The sequence below is a fragment of the Plectropomus leopardus genome, chromosome 11 (assembly GCF_008729295.1).
Source record: "Plectropomus leopardus isolate mb chromosome 11, YSFRI_Pleo_2.0, whole genome shotgun sequence".
Classification (NCBI taxonomy): domain Eukaryota; kingdom Metazoa; phylum Chordata; class Actinopteri; order Perciformes; family Serranidae; genus Plectropomus; species Plectropomus leopardus.
The window spans coordinates 1,293,344-1,309,694 of NC_056473.1; the positions used below are offsets into that span (position 1 = coordinate 1,293,344).

Below are 16,351 nucleotides of genomic sequence, written 5' to 3' on the forward strand. Positions count from 1 at the left end.
CTGCACAATGTCGGCACACAGTATCACTCAAACACTCAAACTCAAGCACACACCACACTGATGTTCTGGGATTTTTGTATTTTGTTTGACGGTAAAATGCAGTGAAGCCTTTAATGATGATGCTTACACCCCTGTCCATAGACTCTATTTAAACCAAACAAAGATCAAAATCATCACTGTTGTCCTCGCAGCATCTTTTCACTCCTTTAACTATTGAGAAACAGAGAAACAGTTGACTAAAAATCATCCTGCAACTGTCAATCTGCAATAGATAGATTTGTATCCGTAACATAACACATTGTCACTACAGAGTGATTGAAATAATTTATGGTACAGAAAAACACAACACTTCTGATGCAGCCCACTGCCAAAAATCTGCATAATTCTCCTCAGTGTCAGATAGTCATTCAACCAGCCGTTACGAGTTAATCCAGCCAGATTACCTCTGTCATTTCAGCGTCAACATCACTTTTATTTGCAGCCAGCCTTCTAATTTGAGGCAGTTAGTGTATCAGGGGCTTATTTCACCGTCTGTTTGCACGGACTAGATTTAGGTAAACATGAGGAGGTATTTCAAAACACACAGGGTCCCAATGACCTTCAGAAAGGAATTACAATCTCTCTGCAGCATGCAAAAGAAGACACATCTTTTCTGATGTGCCACAGCAACATGATGCCCCAAATGCATTCTTCTCTCTCGTCCTTTCCTCACACACACACACACACACACACACACACCTTTTATCATCTGTGTCAAGGTTGCTAAAATTCATGATACTGCAGAAGGATTAAGAATTTCCCCACACACCCACACACATACACGCATACACACACACACACACACACACACACACACACACACGTTTATCCGCAGAGGTATGTGCATAAGTGCGCTGCACAGCATCTGTGCTGGCAAGCTAAAGTGTGTCAGTGGGCCAAAGTCAGAATGACCCATCATATGACACTGACGCTGCAGTTTGTCCTTCCCAGTAACCAACATTAACACACATTTTCTGTATTAACAACTTAACACAGCTACATTTTGTTGGCTGCCAACAAAAAAAATGTGTATATATATTTATATACATGTATATATTGTCCAGATAACATTGAAGTCGCATGCAGTTTAAAACCAAGTAGAGACCAACACATTTATTTCAACGTTGTTGACACTGGATCAAAACACAGTGATTAATACACACCACCTAAACAAATGAAACACACACGCACACAAGTGCAGTATCAATCTTTCCTTCGATCACACACTAGTCCCTGGCACTCACCCCGTCCCAGCACTCGGGCATGGCTCCACACTAACTGTCCTTTGAGCCAATAAAGAAGCAGACGGTGCAGACAGGCAGACGAGCAGCCAGGCCTCTCCTGTCAGAAGGGACTAGGTCCTGGTGAGCACTCGCTGTACGATGGACAGTTGGATGGGAAATGCTGCAGGCTGCTGCAGTGTCTTTGTCTGCTTGCCACTGCTACCACCCAGACTCTTAAGCTCGGCGCTGCTGCCCGCCTCCTTCCCCTCCCCCTCTCTCTGTAGGCACTGAGACAGGGTGTGGGGCAGACGGGAGATGATTTGCTCAGAGTTCTGTCTCCCCTGCACACGATTGGTCAGCTGTCTTGTCAGTCTCTGGTGTGAAGGCACTCTCATCAGCACCACTGCTCTAGTTTTGATCTATTTTTGCTTCACTGTCTTTCTGTTTTTCATAGTGACCTTGTTTTGTTTCAGCTGCGTTAATAAATTAGCCATGATGAGGCCAAATCCCATGTCAGAAAGTCGATGCTGCAAAAATACAGCCAACTTCTACTAGCAATGTACAGTTTTTTCTAAAAACAAAATCTTGAAAATGTTTATGTTCTTTGAGCCAATATTACACTGTTAACCCCACATTCTACTGTAGAATACTGTAATGAATTCAACAGCATGTACTGTTGCAGTATTTTATGGTATTGAAACTGTAAATGATGGTAGGATGCTGGCTAATACATTTTATTCAACAGAAATTTGGAACAAATTGTTGAAGAAATAAGGCCAGATTCTGATAGTAATGTGCAGGTTTTTCAAAATACTGTCAAACACTATATATCTTTATGCATTTTGGAGCTGATCACATTGTAAACCTCAACTGTAGAATACCTTAATAAATTTAACGGTAATATACTGTCAAGGCCTTTTACAGAATTGACACTGTCAAAGTATGGTAGGATGCTGGTAACAACATGTCATTCAACAGAAATCTGTAACAGGTTACTGTTAAGATATGGCAAAATTTAACAACAATGTACAGTTTTTTTCAAAATACTGTAAGTCATTGAAAATTGTTGTTTTTGAGCCAATGTTACACTGTAACCTCAAAACTACTGTAGAATACCATTGTAATTTACAATAAAATGATAATAACTTGTTGAAGCAATTTACGGTAGTGAAACTATAAAGTAATGGTAGGATTCTAGCAACTTCAGCTGCCAGTAGTTTGCTGTAATTTTACAAACATTTGTTACAGTGTGCTGTAATTGCACAGTGAGCTGGGACATGAAATATTAGGCAGCAATTAACAAGAATTAGGGGAGAACCATCATGCCTTAATTATTGCAACATGTCTCAAAATCAGTTCTTTCAACCAACGCCACGCTCTACTTGCAAATTATTCGCAGTTATGTTGGAGGTGTAAACAAGCAGGCTATCAGCCCTGAGACCAACAAGTTCAGTTGGCTTTCATTTTGAAATTGCTAGAGTCTTCTGTGCCAGTGCAAAACTATGGTGAAGTATTGTAGTGCAAGACCAGCTGAACCTTTATTTTATTAATAATCAAGAATTAACAATCAATTAGGATTGTTTCCAGGATTGTTTTCAACTTCTGTTTATAGTGCCCTACAGTTTTTGGCTTGAACTGAGAAATGTAATTGGAAACATATTTACAAAAAAAAAAAAAAAAAAAAGCAGATCACATTCAAGTCAAACCAGTTGAAGTTTGCGGCATACGAGCATATTCACTCAACTGTAACTCAACTCTCCCCCTGCTGACTGTGCATGACTCCATCTAAACGTACAATCTCTGCCAGCAAGCATTTGATGAACAGTGATGGGCAGGCGATGTTCCAAAAATACTGATATCTGAGAGATACTTCAGCCCAGGTTCAACAGAACAGAGTAGGTGTAACTGTAGATGGTGCTGATGCCATCAATTGAATTTCATCACATTTTCAGAGAGACTGAAATATTTGCGTTTATGTCCACATTCTGTCAGCAGGGGGTTCCACATGTAAACAGTTATGTATACTTTCTCCATTAATGTTGCCATTTCCTGTCTAGTTTATTGTTATATATGTAGTACCATATTAACTTTATAAGATAAAAACATAAATGTGAATTGTACTTAGACACTTAGACAGACTAATGTAGACATAGACTTGTTTTAAATTGATACTTTGTTGATTTTTTTACAGCTTTATATCATAGCAAAGTGGGTAACTTGTCAATGCAGTCCTTTCTCACTCCGAACCTGTCAACTAGCGCTGCTCTGTCAGTGCTTTTGGGTTATGAGTTTGATGCCAAGAGCTACCGTCCAACTGGAGCGTGGCTGGATGGTGTCAGATGAGTACGTGCTCTGACAGAACCAGTGGCGTTGTTATTATATGCTGGTGGACAGCTGGACAGCACCAGGCACGTCCACATGCAACGCAAATGGTGGCGTCACGTGAGAACACTGTTATTGAGAACTTTGTTGCTTTGGCAACAATGCTGAAATAGTAACTTCCTCTGCAGGATTCTCCATTAAATTAGGCTTTTCCCAAAGGGTGCATGGCATGCAGGTGCATCCGCATTTGTTAAAGCCAATAGGAACGTCCTCTCTCTTCCGTTTAGAAGTCAAATTTTTAAGTCAAATTATCACTAATTTCACTTTAATGACAATATACTCAAAGTTTATTGTGAGATTTTTGCCCAATGATGCATCAACGAAATTCTTCACAACAGTTGGTATTCCAACATGAGAAGATCTTGTCCACTAACATCAACTAACTAACAGCACCATAAAAGACAAAAAAGTCTGCACACTAAATATTGCAAGTCCAAAGTATGCAGTGAAGCAACTTTTGGTGCAGTGACAACTTCAACAGTTTAGCTAAACATGCATAAAAGTTTTCTTAAGTATTATTGCTTCAAGAATGAATCCTCTAAATGAGAGGGAGAATCCTTTATCTCACATGCAGCCTGCAAGCAGAAACAACGTTGTTTTGTAATTAAAGGGATATTTTTGAGACCTTAAAGTGCGAAAGAGAGGTGTTTCATAAGAACCATCTCATCATCACGTCTGTCTGACACTCGCCACGTCTGACTAAAATATTCCAGCTGTGTTGGTACATGTGTGATGCTCTACTTCTTAAAAAAACAAAGAAAAGAAAAGAAAGCAAATGGTTCTTTCCAGCCAAAGTGATAGCTTTTGGCATCGGGATTGTATGTCCAAAAATACTGTCAAAGCTTCAGAATTTTGATGGCTTTGGAAGAAGAATGAACTGCCCAGCCAAAAATCTCAGCAGAGGATGTTCCCCCTGTGGCTGCTGAAGAAGTTCAACGATGGTGCACTTTAGGACTGCCATCACTGAGTCCACAATGAAAATACCATGAACAACTTAGACACAAATAATTTGAAACACTTCCCTCTGACAAGATACTGCGGCCCATCAGGATGGATCCCAACTACAGTGTGCCTCATCAACAAGGCCCAGGACCCAGTCACCAAGCACATCCTCCTAAAAACTGTGCAGCTTTCTCATTCAGATTCAGATGTTTAAATGATGTTAGAAAAAGTGGAATAATGTTGTTTGTCTGGACTTACTGGAATCAAAAAATAAATGTAAACATGTAAATCCTAGATAACGCAGTTTGGGGTCAGTTTACTCTTTCATGTATGCGGGTGAAAGAGGCGTTCTGTGTATGCTCCATCGTCTCTGCACAGGGCTTTGACCTGGAAGTTGAACAGCATAAATTCATAGAGAAAGCCAAAAAACAAAAGAAGAAGAAGGAGGACAGGAAACAAGCAAGATGAAGGTAAAAAGTAAAGTGTAGAGTATATACAAAATTTACAGCGCTGAAAGTTTTCCACTATTTACCCTTTGAGATGCAACCTGTTTGCTGCTTGCTAACTTGTTTGGTATGTGACATAATGGGTCAACCAGTATGGAGGTCCAGTGGTAACTAGTGAAAGGGGGCATATCTCCACTTACTGCGGTGGAGTCGAACATACTGTACATGGACATAAATGGATATAACATAAAGACATAAATGGATTCTCCCCCAGTGCTTGTATACTGGGAAAAGGACAACAGTCAGTCAGTCAGTCATTTTCTGTAACTGCTTGTCCTCGTAAGGGTCGCGGGGGGGCTGGAGCCAATCCCAGCTGTCATCGGGCGGAAGGCGGGGTACACCCTGGACAGGTCACCAGACTATCACAGGGCCGACATACAACCGTACACGCTCACAGTCACACCTAAGGGCAATTTAGAATCACCAATCAACCTGAGCTGCATGTCTTTGGACTGTGGGAGGAAGCCAGAGACCCTGGAGAGAACCCACCCACATGCAAACTCCGCACAGAAGGGCCCCTATGGACTGAACCCCGTTCCAACTGGGTTTCGAACCAGGGACCCTCTTGCTGTGAGGCAACAGTGCTACAAGGACAACATTCCAATGAAATATATAGAAATATATAATAATATATATATATATAAATTAATAATTTAATAATATATAATATATAAAAAATATACCTAATCGAGCCCGTAGCTCCACTTAACTGTGCATGGATATGTACTGACAGTAACAACTATAGCCTATTGTACATATTTTTGATATTGTAATTTTTAGTATTTTTTATTTTGTTACTGTAATGTTTCTATTCTATAATGTTCTTGCATGTTGCATTATCTGTGTCTTTTCTCTCATAGTGTACCTTGTAAGTAAAAAACCTACTTGATTATAGATGTTTTTTTTCTGATTGTTATAAGAGTAATGTACACATCAGGTCTTACCTTCCAATCCCCTACTGGCATCAGCTGTTCACAGCTTTCCTGCAGAAGAAGACAAGCAGAGACAGAAGACAGAGACAGTTAAAACAGGAAGGCGATAAATAGTGTGAAGTCACACACATATTCCTCATCGACTGTTGGAGCTCAACGCTGCCAGACTCACAGAGGAGCAGCAGAAGCTGTGCACTGTAGGTCCAAACCATAGACATAAAAAAAACAGTTTCCCAGAAGCACCTTAGCATTAGGCTACAGTGTATCATGTACACTGTCACCAAACAAACACACAGATGTATGGTAGAAATTAAATTTAGCATGAATTCCTCCTTTTACAGCCACAAAAGCCAAGATTTGAGTGTAAAATTGAATCCTTTAAATTAAGGTATTTAGCCATTCACTGCATTAGGCTGATGTCCTAATAAGAGACATATTTAAAAATAAAAAGGTCAGAAGTGATGCCACAGAGGTCCAAATAGTCCCCATTATGGGTCAAGCTTCATAAAAACTGGATACTATATTTCCCATAATATGATAGATAGTGGCCTTCATCTGGCCCTGGTAAACACCCATGTCTTTGACATTTTACATTACCAGTTTGTGGTCACAACATCACAACTGAAGGTCTGCATATAATGCGGGTAAAATTGGTAGAATGCCTCTTTAAATGCCTCACATCACACATGGAGCAAGCGATATCTCAAGTATTATGTAATATATCCCCCATCCCTACCCTGATGACATCATTAGGATTATTTAGTCAACGTTCCTTCTAGAACCACAAAAGACATGGTTCAACTGGTTTTAATGGCGACTACTCTTAAAATGGTTAGTAAACTGATATTGATGGGTAAAATTGGTAGGATGCCTCTTTAAAACACAACCGTATGTATTTTGGTTAGTGCTAAATTCACCTGTTATTCCACTGTGTCCAATTCTAGATCAACAGTAAAGATCATTCTTGAAGTGCATGTGGGAGACTGGGAACAGTCAGTGGAAGAAAGTGAGGGAAGATGGTGTTTTTTTTAAATACAGGATGAGAGAGAGCAGCAGCCAGATTCCTCTACAGCAAATCACCTCAACATGTCTGCGCCACAAACATGAGCATGGGGTATACCAGCAGGGCAATCAAATTACATTATTTTTATTTTTTTATTATCAAAATCCCTGCGAGCCAGTCTGACTCCTCCACCGGTGAAATAGATTGACCCATTCAGAGCCACTGACTGATGACAAGCTGGCTTCACTGGAAGTGACAGCTGTGCCGACACCAATCAAAGCTTCCTACTGTTTGAAAACTCAGAATTTCATGTCAAGCTTAATATTTTTTTTGGATACAAATCTTGAAGACAATATGATTTGTCCTGCAGTGCTCATATTGTGTGGAATCTGGTCTTCACTCTCTTCTCTGTCATTTAAAAAGACATGTACTGACATAAAACAGGTTTTCATCCAGAATCAAATGGATACTGATGTGCTGGAAAATGACACATGCTAACAAACATTTTAATAGATTTTTGTTTGTTTGTTTGTTTGCTTGTTTTGGTTTTTTTCAACACAACAGTTCACAAATCCTGGCCTGTGTTATTTCAGCAAATGTCATTTAACCCTTTGAAACCTGGGCAAATTAGTTTGATTTTTTTTCAAAATCATTGTAAAAAGGCAGTAAGTTACAAAAAATATCAAGAAATTTGTAGAAGCATTAAATATTACCTGAAAATTAGGAGGAAAAAAACACACAAAAAAGGGAACTGACCTGAAAAAAGGTAAAAAAATTAACAAAAATTTTGTTAATTAGAAATATAGTTTTCTGGACATTATTTCATAGCTTTTAAGAAAAACATTTTCTGCTTATTTCATGCAGTATGCAGGGTATTTTATGACAAGTTGCTCATTGCCTTTTTTACCCATGTTTGTGAAAGAAATTAAACCATTATGCTCAGGGTTCAAAAGTTTAAATAGTTGTGAAAAGACGTCTGAAAGCAGCACAAGAAAAGTGATGTGGCTCCAGGTTTCAAAGGTTGAAGAGCTTATACCTGCTCTGCTGCCTTTGTAAAGCTTGGAGCAGAGCAGGAACATCTGAACATTTAGACAAAAAGTTAAAGACATGCACATGAGGTTAGACAGTAGTCACAACAGTCACACAGATGGTTTTTACACTGCTCCATTGGTACACATGTACAGATAGAAGATAGTATTATTATTTATTATATTATTTCTGAAATAAAATATGACAGGATTAAAGATGGTTACATATACAACATGAGAAGAAAAAGGTGGATTAAGGCAAGGGAAAAGAATACAGTCACATTTGAAGTAGTAAGCAGTGATGACTGGAAAAGAAAGGACAGGAGTGGCACTCCATTAAACAGTGTCAGATCAGGGACACACCTAAAGAGAGAAAAACATGGCACTGAAACAATAGGACCTGAAGCTGCCCGCTGACAACAACATGACACCAACAGGAAATATTAGTCATTTTAATATGTTACTGTCTCCTCACCAGAGCTGCTGACGATATGAGGAGAAATAATTCTGATAAACTGATCTCAACAGAAATGTGCAACTGAGAGGGCAACTTCAGTCCCTGTGGATTTCATGCAAATGACTCATTGTTTTCTGAGGGGAACATTAATGACGACAGTATGGTGGTCAGACCAGCAGGAGGCACTCTTCTCTTGCTTATACCTCCCATCCTGTGATAGTGGATGGAGGATGTGCTGCAGCTGAGCTCAGAGAGAGGGGAATGCACGGTGGACCTGAAGTGTGGACCGTGGATGGCTAGACTAGCTGCACAGTGTGAAAATGAGTCCCATATTGTCTGAGAGAAGGCTGCTATGTTGGAATTAGCTGCATTGCATTTGCTTCCAAGACGTGTTTCTTTCATCTCTGATCTCAGAGTCTGTGTGTCTGGGCCCTGAATATAGATTTTGGCCCAGATTCTGATCTTTTCTAAAGGATCTCTCTGTGTCAAAGCAGAATTACTGTTGCATTTAATTTTAATTGAGTAGGTCCAGGAGGATCAGGGGACTGACTTGTTTAAGTCTGATCCAAGAAATCTGAGAGATGGAGAGGGGGAAACTTGTCCATCACAAATAGCATAAGCAACTTCAAGGAATCTGGCAAACAGCATGTGTGCATAAGGTGTGTGCAAAGTCTGCTCTACAATAATGGAGCCACGCCTTAAATCATCAACAAAACACATCCTCACAATTTGGCAGTCAATTTTAGCTGCAAAAATCAGCTCTCCAGCTCTGCGCTGCCTGCTCCTTCAGCTCCACTACCACCCCAGCATCCACTTGTGGGCTCTGGCAGGGGGTGGGGGTGATATTCAATCATTCTTCCCTGATATCCCATGTAAAACTATCTGCAGGGAGTGTTGAGGCTGGAGTCTAGATGCCAAATTCTATGTTCTGGTGTTGAAATAAACATTTCAAACGTGGGTTATCTGACTAAAATATAACTCTTCCTAAAGCCAAGCATACACTGTACGATTTTAGCCCAATTGAGATCTGATTTTTGAGCAGCACAACTCATTTTAGAGTCAGGTCGAATGTCAGTTTCATCAGGCGTTGTTTGCTGTGCAGTGTACAAGTGGAGCACGGATTGATCATCTCTCACAGTTGAAGCAGAGCAACAAGTAATTTCCCCAACATCAGTGCCTTTTTTTCTCATTGCACCTGCGCAAAGTGGCAAACAGATGCATCTGAAAACAGCATGGCAACACAACGCTGGATGTCCCCTGATTAGAACATAACATAGAAAAGTGTAGTTTAGGGCTGGTAGCAGCAGCACAACAAGGAATACGAAATGGACAAGCTATAGTGTCCATGTCCTCTAAGCCATCTGTGAGTCCATACAGGCCGGTGGCTCTTTTTCTTGGAGGTTTCGGCACACAGAATTACACAGATTATCAAGGCAGCACAATTCTGCCTTGTTAAGCATTGCTACTAATACCTGCCTCGGAGCTTTCAAACTAATGTTTGTTTAAGAGGGTTTTTTTTTGCTTTTATAAGATAGGACAGCTTATGTGTGAAAGGGGGAGAGAGAGGGGATAACATGCAGCAAAGGGCTGAGGCTGGAATTGAAGCCCACAGCTGCTGCGGCGAGGACATAGCTTCTGTACATGGGGCACCTGCCTGTGCCCTAAACTAATCTCTATTGACAATTGTCAAAAGCCAGGATGGTCCACAGGGGCCATTTTTACTCGTACAGTGTGAGCTCTCAGGACTGTACAAGTGATTGGACCATACAAGTGTGAGCACATTGATGGTGAACTTTGGCTTTACATTGCAAACAATTTACTTGTATAGTATGAGTTGGAATTAACAACATTTCTAAAATCATACAGTGCATGCCCAATTTAAATCTCACACACTCCAGAAGACAAACACTAGGTGCTGGACAAAAGACAAAAGATGAAAAAAAAACCGATTCTAGACACTAGACTATGCTCCCATGAATATTTAATTAAATACCACTGAGGTGATGTTTCAAGCTTCACACTGTTAATTAGATTCTGCTAATTCATTTATGGGAGCTAGTGGGCAGACTTCTCATCATTCTGCTTTTTATCAGATTCTTCATCAGACTGATAGTCTGTAGTTCAAGTACCTTGAAACATCACCTTGGTGGTAATTCAGTCAAATATTTGGGAGCATAGTCTAGTGTGTGGACTCTGAATGCCTGTGCTTGCTCCAAGCGAGAACTGATTTAATCCATTTTTGTGACCGTTAAAGGAGGTAGAAGGTAGATGATAGATTTATTCGCCTTTTTTTAAACAAAGTTTAAAAAATGAAATTACTAAACGTGGATTTTTCTCCCCATTTTTTTTTGTTGCAGTGCTGGCTGTTGTTTAGCCTGGCTGTCATTTTAATGCATTTCCTTTTTTGTGATAGATTTTAAGGGGGTATTTTCCTAAGAGTAGAGGAAGTGTCTTGATCTATCATCTTCAGCGTTGGGGCCTGTTGAAGCCGGGGCCTTGCTCGCTCACTATCCACTGCTTTTGCACGTTGAGTGTTATTTGCACGTTGCCTTTAGTTTTGTGTGTGCATGTAACTTAATTGGCCTGAGTGGGTCCTCCCCTGACTGACCCCCCAACCGGTGGTTAGATATTTTAGTTAAAATGAAAATGGTTAAAATTACTCTGTGAGAGGGTTCAATCCTGACTCCCTGGTTGCAGTAGGTTTAGGAAATAAAAGCTTTTGGTTTTTAAGTAAGTAGGTAATATTTGTGGAAATGCAACATGCGACAAACAACAATATTGTAGCATGCTACACATACTAGCACACTCTTTGTTATTAAAATAATGCTGGACTTTCAGGCTCCCAACTGAAAGTCTGGGGTTCGTTTGTCCCTTTTGTCTGCCCAATCTCTCTAACTCTTCATACTATAGCAATTGTTGGCAGTGTTACAAACTGTTGCCGAAAGGCACGGTACACCACAAAGAGTGGCTCAGTGTGTCCATATCTGACACCCACATCCAATGACAAAACGGCAGTATTTGAGGAGGTTGTTGCCCATTGCGCCAACAGCTGACAGTGAGATCACTGACAAAGTCACAGTATTTGATGAGGTGAGAGTAAGAATGGGCTGGTATTTACCTGAGATTTTCAGTGCAGGAATTTTTTACTTTAATTGTTTTTACAGTGCATTTCTTTTTTTTAACTAAGGTAGGTGAGTCATTCCTCTTGACTGTTTCTTCCAACACTGCAAGTCATAGTTAGCACAACAGTAAAAATAAATGTTGTCCAATATTTTCACTGCAGTGGTTACCATCGAAATAGGATACAACCAAATAAAGTACTTGTACAGTTTCTCTGCAGAGCGTAGAGGAAATCGTAGAATTCAAAACATTCCAATGTGATTTTATAACCTGGCGAATCAGTTTCTTGTGATTATTTCAACTGCCCTCACTGCATTTCTCTGAGTGGTGTTCCATGTTGTGCGTGTTTGATTCAGTCATGTGGCAATCACATGTTTCTGCTTGTTCTGGTGGTTCTGGTAGTTACCGGAAGGACCCCGCTGGTCCGACGGCGGGTCTGGCGGAGCCAGTGCCGTGCGATGACATGCCAGCGGTGAGTGGGGCGGCTGGGGGGGGGGGGTTGGTTAAGGGGCTCGGGGCTGGCGGGGCATGGTAACCCCCCCGATGCCTCCTCTCCTTTATCCTGCTGTGTCGTAAAACAACAAACACAAAGTGGTTATTGGGTAACAACCGCCAAAAGACAGCATACAGTCAACATAAATGTGTGATACACTTCATTTAATATTCATTTTCTGATGCAATGTTTCTGCAGGTCTTGGAGATGCACTCAGTGGTCCTCTCAGCCTTTGACGCTCCAGACACTGAAGACCTGCAGCCTTCCTTTGACAGGAAGAGAGGAACAGCTTGTCGATGGAGACCTGCTGGATTGGACTGTAAACCAGGAATATGCTGCAGTCATGTGACATGGAAAACACTTTCAATACAAAGTGCAGAGTAGAAAAAGCTGTAGCCAGCATCTTGGACCTACTAAGGTCATGTAAGTCCAGGCCTCTCCCAGAGATTCTGATCACATAGACTACCAAGGGAAAGTTTGTAACTTTTTTCATAATCACTCTTTTCAAATAAGCCATTTTTCTAACATGACTAAGCACACTCCACAATGCAAAAAATAAAATCCTTGTGGAGAAAACAATGCTGTCTCAAAAACAATACTTCTCCTAGTGCACGTACAGGTACATTTCAAGAGGTAGTTTTGTTTCAAATCAAACACGTCTGTTGCTCTCGAACCAGAGACGACAGTCACAACACTTGACACCTTTTCTTCCTTTGCTCAGTGAGCTGCAACCATGTGGAGCATTATTGCCAACAATGACTGTCACTCACATAAATATTTGCTGGCTGGCTCTGCCTGTTTGCTCACTTGACTGTATTTATTTAAGGTCTTTGTTGTATTAAAAATAGGGCTGTCCATTACTTTTTTAAAAATTGCGATAAATCACAGAAATTCAAAAATCACCAAGATTAATCACATTTTATAAGCACATGTTTTCAATTCCATTATTTTGCTTTTCAAAACAGTTAAGAAATTCTTATGAGATTCTCTTGATTAGGAATCAAATGAAAGCAAAAAAATAGAAACCTGCTTGGGACTAGCATGAGGGGTGTCTGTAAAAGTATGACTTTTACAGACACGACTTTGTTTGTCTTTTTATCAGGCGGCCCCCTGCCAAGACAAGATTTTTGTCTGTCAGAAACTTCATTTCCTGCATTCTAATTTTTTTATGCACCAATTTGTGTTTTTTATGCAGAAATGTTAAAGTCCTTAGCTACTCTCAGTGTCAACCCTTGTTTGCATTCCAGTAGTGTAGTTTAATTTTAACTTTGATTTTATATTATTTTATTTTGTCTAGCTAAAAATACACATTAGGTAAAACCAATGTTTTACCTAATGTGTATTTTTAGCTTTTACTGGTTGTTGCTTTTTTCTGTCATTTGATCTTATTATTTAAGATTTTGGTTAGGCTCATATATATTATTGGTCTATTTATCATATTTTATTCTATTTTTAGTTCTTGTATTCATTTGAATCTATATTTTTTATCCTTTGTTAATGGTCTATTTTTTGTAATTATTATTCTATTTCATTTGAGTTTTTTTTTTTATCAGTTCTGACTTACATGTCTTTGTATTTTTTATAGGTTAATTCATCTTAATTATTATTTCATGAGGTTTTATGTTTATTTTAATGGATTGGATTCCCTTTTATGGTCAGTTGATGGCATTGTTTTGTGTCTGCAACTTGGGCCTTAGACTTTGTGCAGCCCATTGTGCATCCACCTGGAATTAAATGTGATATATAAATGGAGTTTTGCTTTCTTGCTTTTAAAGAATTGCCTAAAGCTGTGTCAGAAATGATGTAAATATTTTTAAAAAAAAGATTAAAATCAGCAATTATCATGTGATTATACAGTCCTGGTTGAAATATTTGGAATATTTCAGCATGCAGCAGCATCAGTTTATTTTTTTAAGTGCCAAGCATGGCAAAGCTAAGAAAAAAAAATAACCTCCCGATATTCTGAAACTTTAAATCAGTTTCAGGAAATAAGGTGTTGCTTTGAATCTGGACATCTCTGTTCTGCCCATCTGAACTGCATGCAGTATCAGTCCAACATGACTTCCAGTGAGTCAGAGCAGAGTTTTCCCAGCATTCAGTGCCAGGAGCTCATCACTCAATGACAGCACCGGAGCTCCAGACGAGAGGAGAGAGAGGCACCAGATCAAACTGCAAGTCTTTCTTCACAGAAGTCGCCTTCCACAGAACGATAAAAGGAGCAGCTACGAGTCACAACGTGGAACCGGATCAATGCAGCAGTTGATTATTTAGGCTACAAGCAGCGAGTCGTCATGAACAGGCCTGAAGACCTTTGGCTGGACGAGCTGATGAAACACACAGGTAGTCTTTCATATTGATGCTCAGTATATTTAGGCTGTTTCTAATCAGCAACTGAGTCAAGAACGATGAGTGACTGCACCTCCTGGGTACACCGTTTTATTTCTGACACACCGGCTGAGTGAGTCATGGCAACATGTTGAGTCAGTCACAGTGACTCTTCCAGAGCAGATTGAAGAGGCCTGTTAGGAGCAGGAGAACACCCCTTTAATTTCCTGCTAAACCGTTTGGTAGTGCACATTTTGAGTCACTATTTTTGAGTGAAAAATGTGTCGAATTAAACTCTATCTGGTTAAGCTATCTCTTCCATTCGGATGAGGTATAGTATGCAAAAAAAAAAAAAATCCACTAGATGTCACTGTGTCTTTAAACAGTCGACCTTTTCAGTTTGCGTCTGACAGGAAGTTAGATATCAGACATGAGGGTTCTGTGTGGTGAGATTTTCCAAAGCAGGCCTATTTATTATATACATGTTAAAGTTTCACAGGTCTTGCTGAACAGATTTGTGTAATATTATATAAATAAAATAAATAAAAATCCAATAAAAAAGAAATTAAAATCTAATAAGGGTCTAATATTAAGTCTGATTTTTTTGCTGCTCTCAACAGTTATGTGGTATGTTACAGTTTTTTTATTGTATCCCCAAGGACACAAAAAAATGCAAATTGTGAGGACTTGAAATAGATCCTCCACTCCTGTGTATGTTGTTTCCATACTATTCTGAGCAGTAAGGATATAGCTGCCTTTGCTTTACACAAGAATAAAAACAGCCATGGCATAATTAGCCTTTTCTTTTGGATCAAGCATTCTTTGTCTCTTTTTCATTATCTCCATTCACACAGCTCGCCACAGTATTTACTAACTCGCCTCAATAAGAAATGGGTGTTTGAAAAGTTGAAGGGGAAAATGAGTCTTCTTTAGGCATAAATCTTTACTCTTAATATCACTTTCCCATCAAGTTGATTCAGCATGTCTCCACCATCCATCATTCCTATAACTAGTGTCTCTCAAACATACAAGAGCCTCTCGTTCAGCCCCAACCTGCTGCTCAGGGAATGGTTTAGTGAACTGGAATAAGTGGCCTTTATGTAACCGCCCATTGGCTCTCCTCTGATCTGCACCACTCTCTCTCATCTTAAACAAGCTTTTATCTTTTCATCATGTTGTTGAAGTTCATTCATTTTCGTCCTCTGCTGCTAAACAAACATATTGTCTAATTATAAGCCATCACAGCTAATGAGCACACACATCTTCATCCTGCACACAGCGCCATCAGCTTGTGAGCACTCAAGCAGGACAGTGCACTGCACACACACACGCACACACACACACACACACACACACACATACACAGGTAATACAGCAGGTGGACTGACCATGTCTGAGTCCACTCCTCGCTGCTCGGGCAGCAGGGGCTTCTCCTCCGTGAACTGCTGCTCCTTCATCCCAGCCATCCTGGACAGCAACCTGCAATTACCATGGCAACATGCACAAACACAGAGAAACATCTAACATTACACTGTAATTTTATAATGCAAACAAAACAAAACAAAACAAAAGGCATCAGCATTTGCATTGCTCTCAGTGTGCTCCATGATGACATCAGTTCAGTTTCAATCATATGGAATGAAGAAGTCCTTCATGGAGTCATTTTACAAAACCACGTTGTAAAATGATGGAAGAACTCAGATCACTGATTGATAATCTGAGTAGCTGACAGATGAGGAACTGACTGGAAACAGAGAAGATGAGAGTCAAGACTAGAATTAGTTTTGTTCTTATTATTCGGGAGACTCAGCTGCAGTGCATATCATCATCAGGATACAGAACCAGCAATGCTTCAGATCTGAGCGCCAAAATACAAGAGCTTCTGTGGAGTTTTCTTTTAT

At 39.9% G+C, this 16,351-nt stretch overlaps 1 protein-coding gene across 9 annotated transcripts in view; it reads right to left on the reverse strand.

The window, feature by feature from the left end:
- Positions 1–16,351, reverse strand: part of ndrg4 (NDRG family member 4) — an 82,249-nt gene that overhangs the window by 23,134 nt on the left and 42,764 nt on the right. For 4 of the 9 annotated variants that reach the window (XM_042495941.1, XM_042495942.1, XM_042495937.1 and 1 more), the window contains 3 exons: positions 15,839–15,929; positions 12,039–12,197; positions 6,037–6,075 (listed from right to left, as the gene is read on the reverse strand). In XM_042495941.1, the coding sequence (XP_042351875.1) occupies positions 6,037–6,075; positions 12,039–12,197; positions 15,839–15,929 (289 nt within the window). Of the gene's footprint in view, positions 1–1,283; positions 1,487–6,036; positions 6,076–12,038; positions 12,198–15,838; positions 15,930–16,351 lie in introns of those variants that run through there. The other 5 variants (XM_042495943.1, XM_042495940.1, XM_042495945.1 and 2 more) reach the window with 3 other exon arrangements.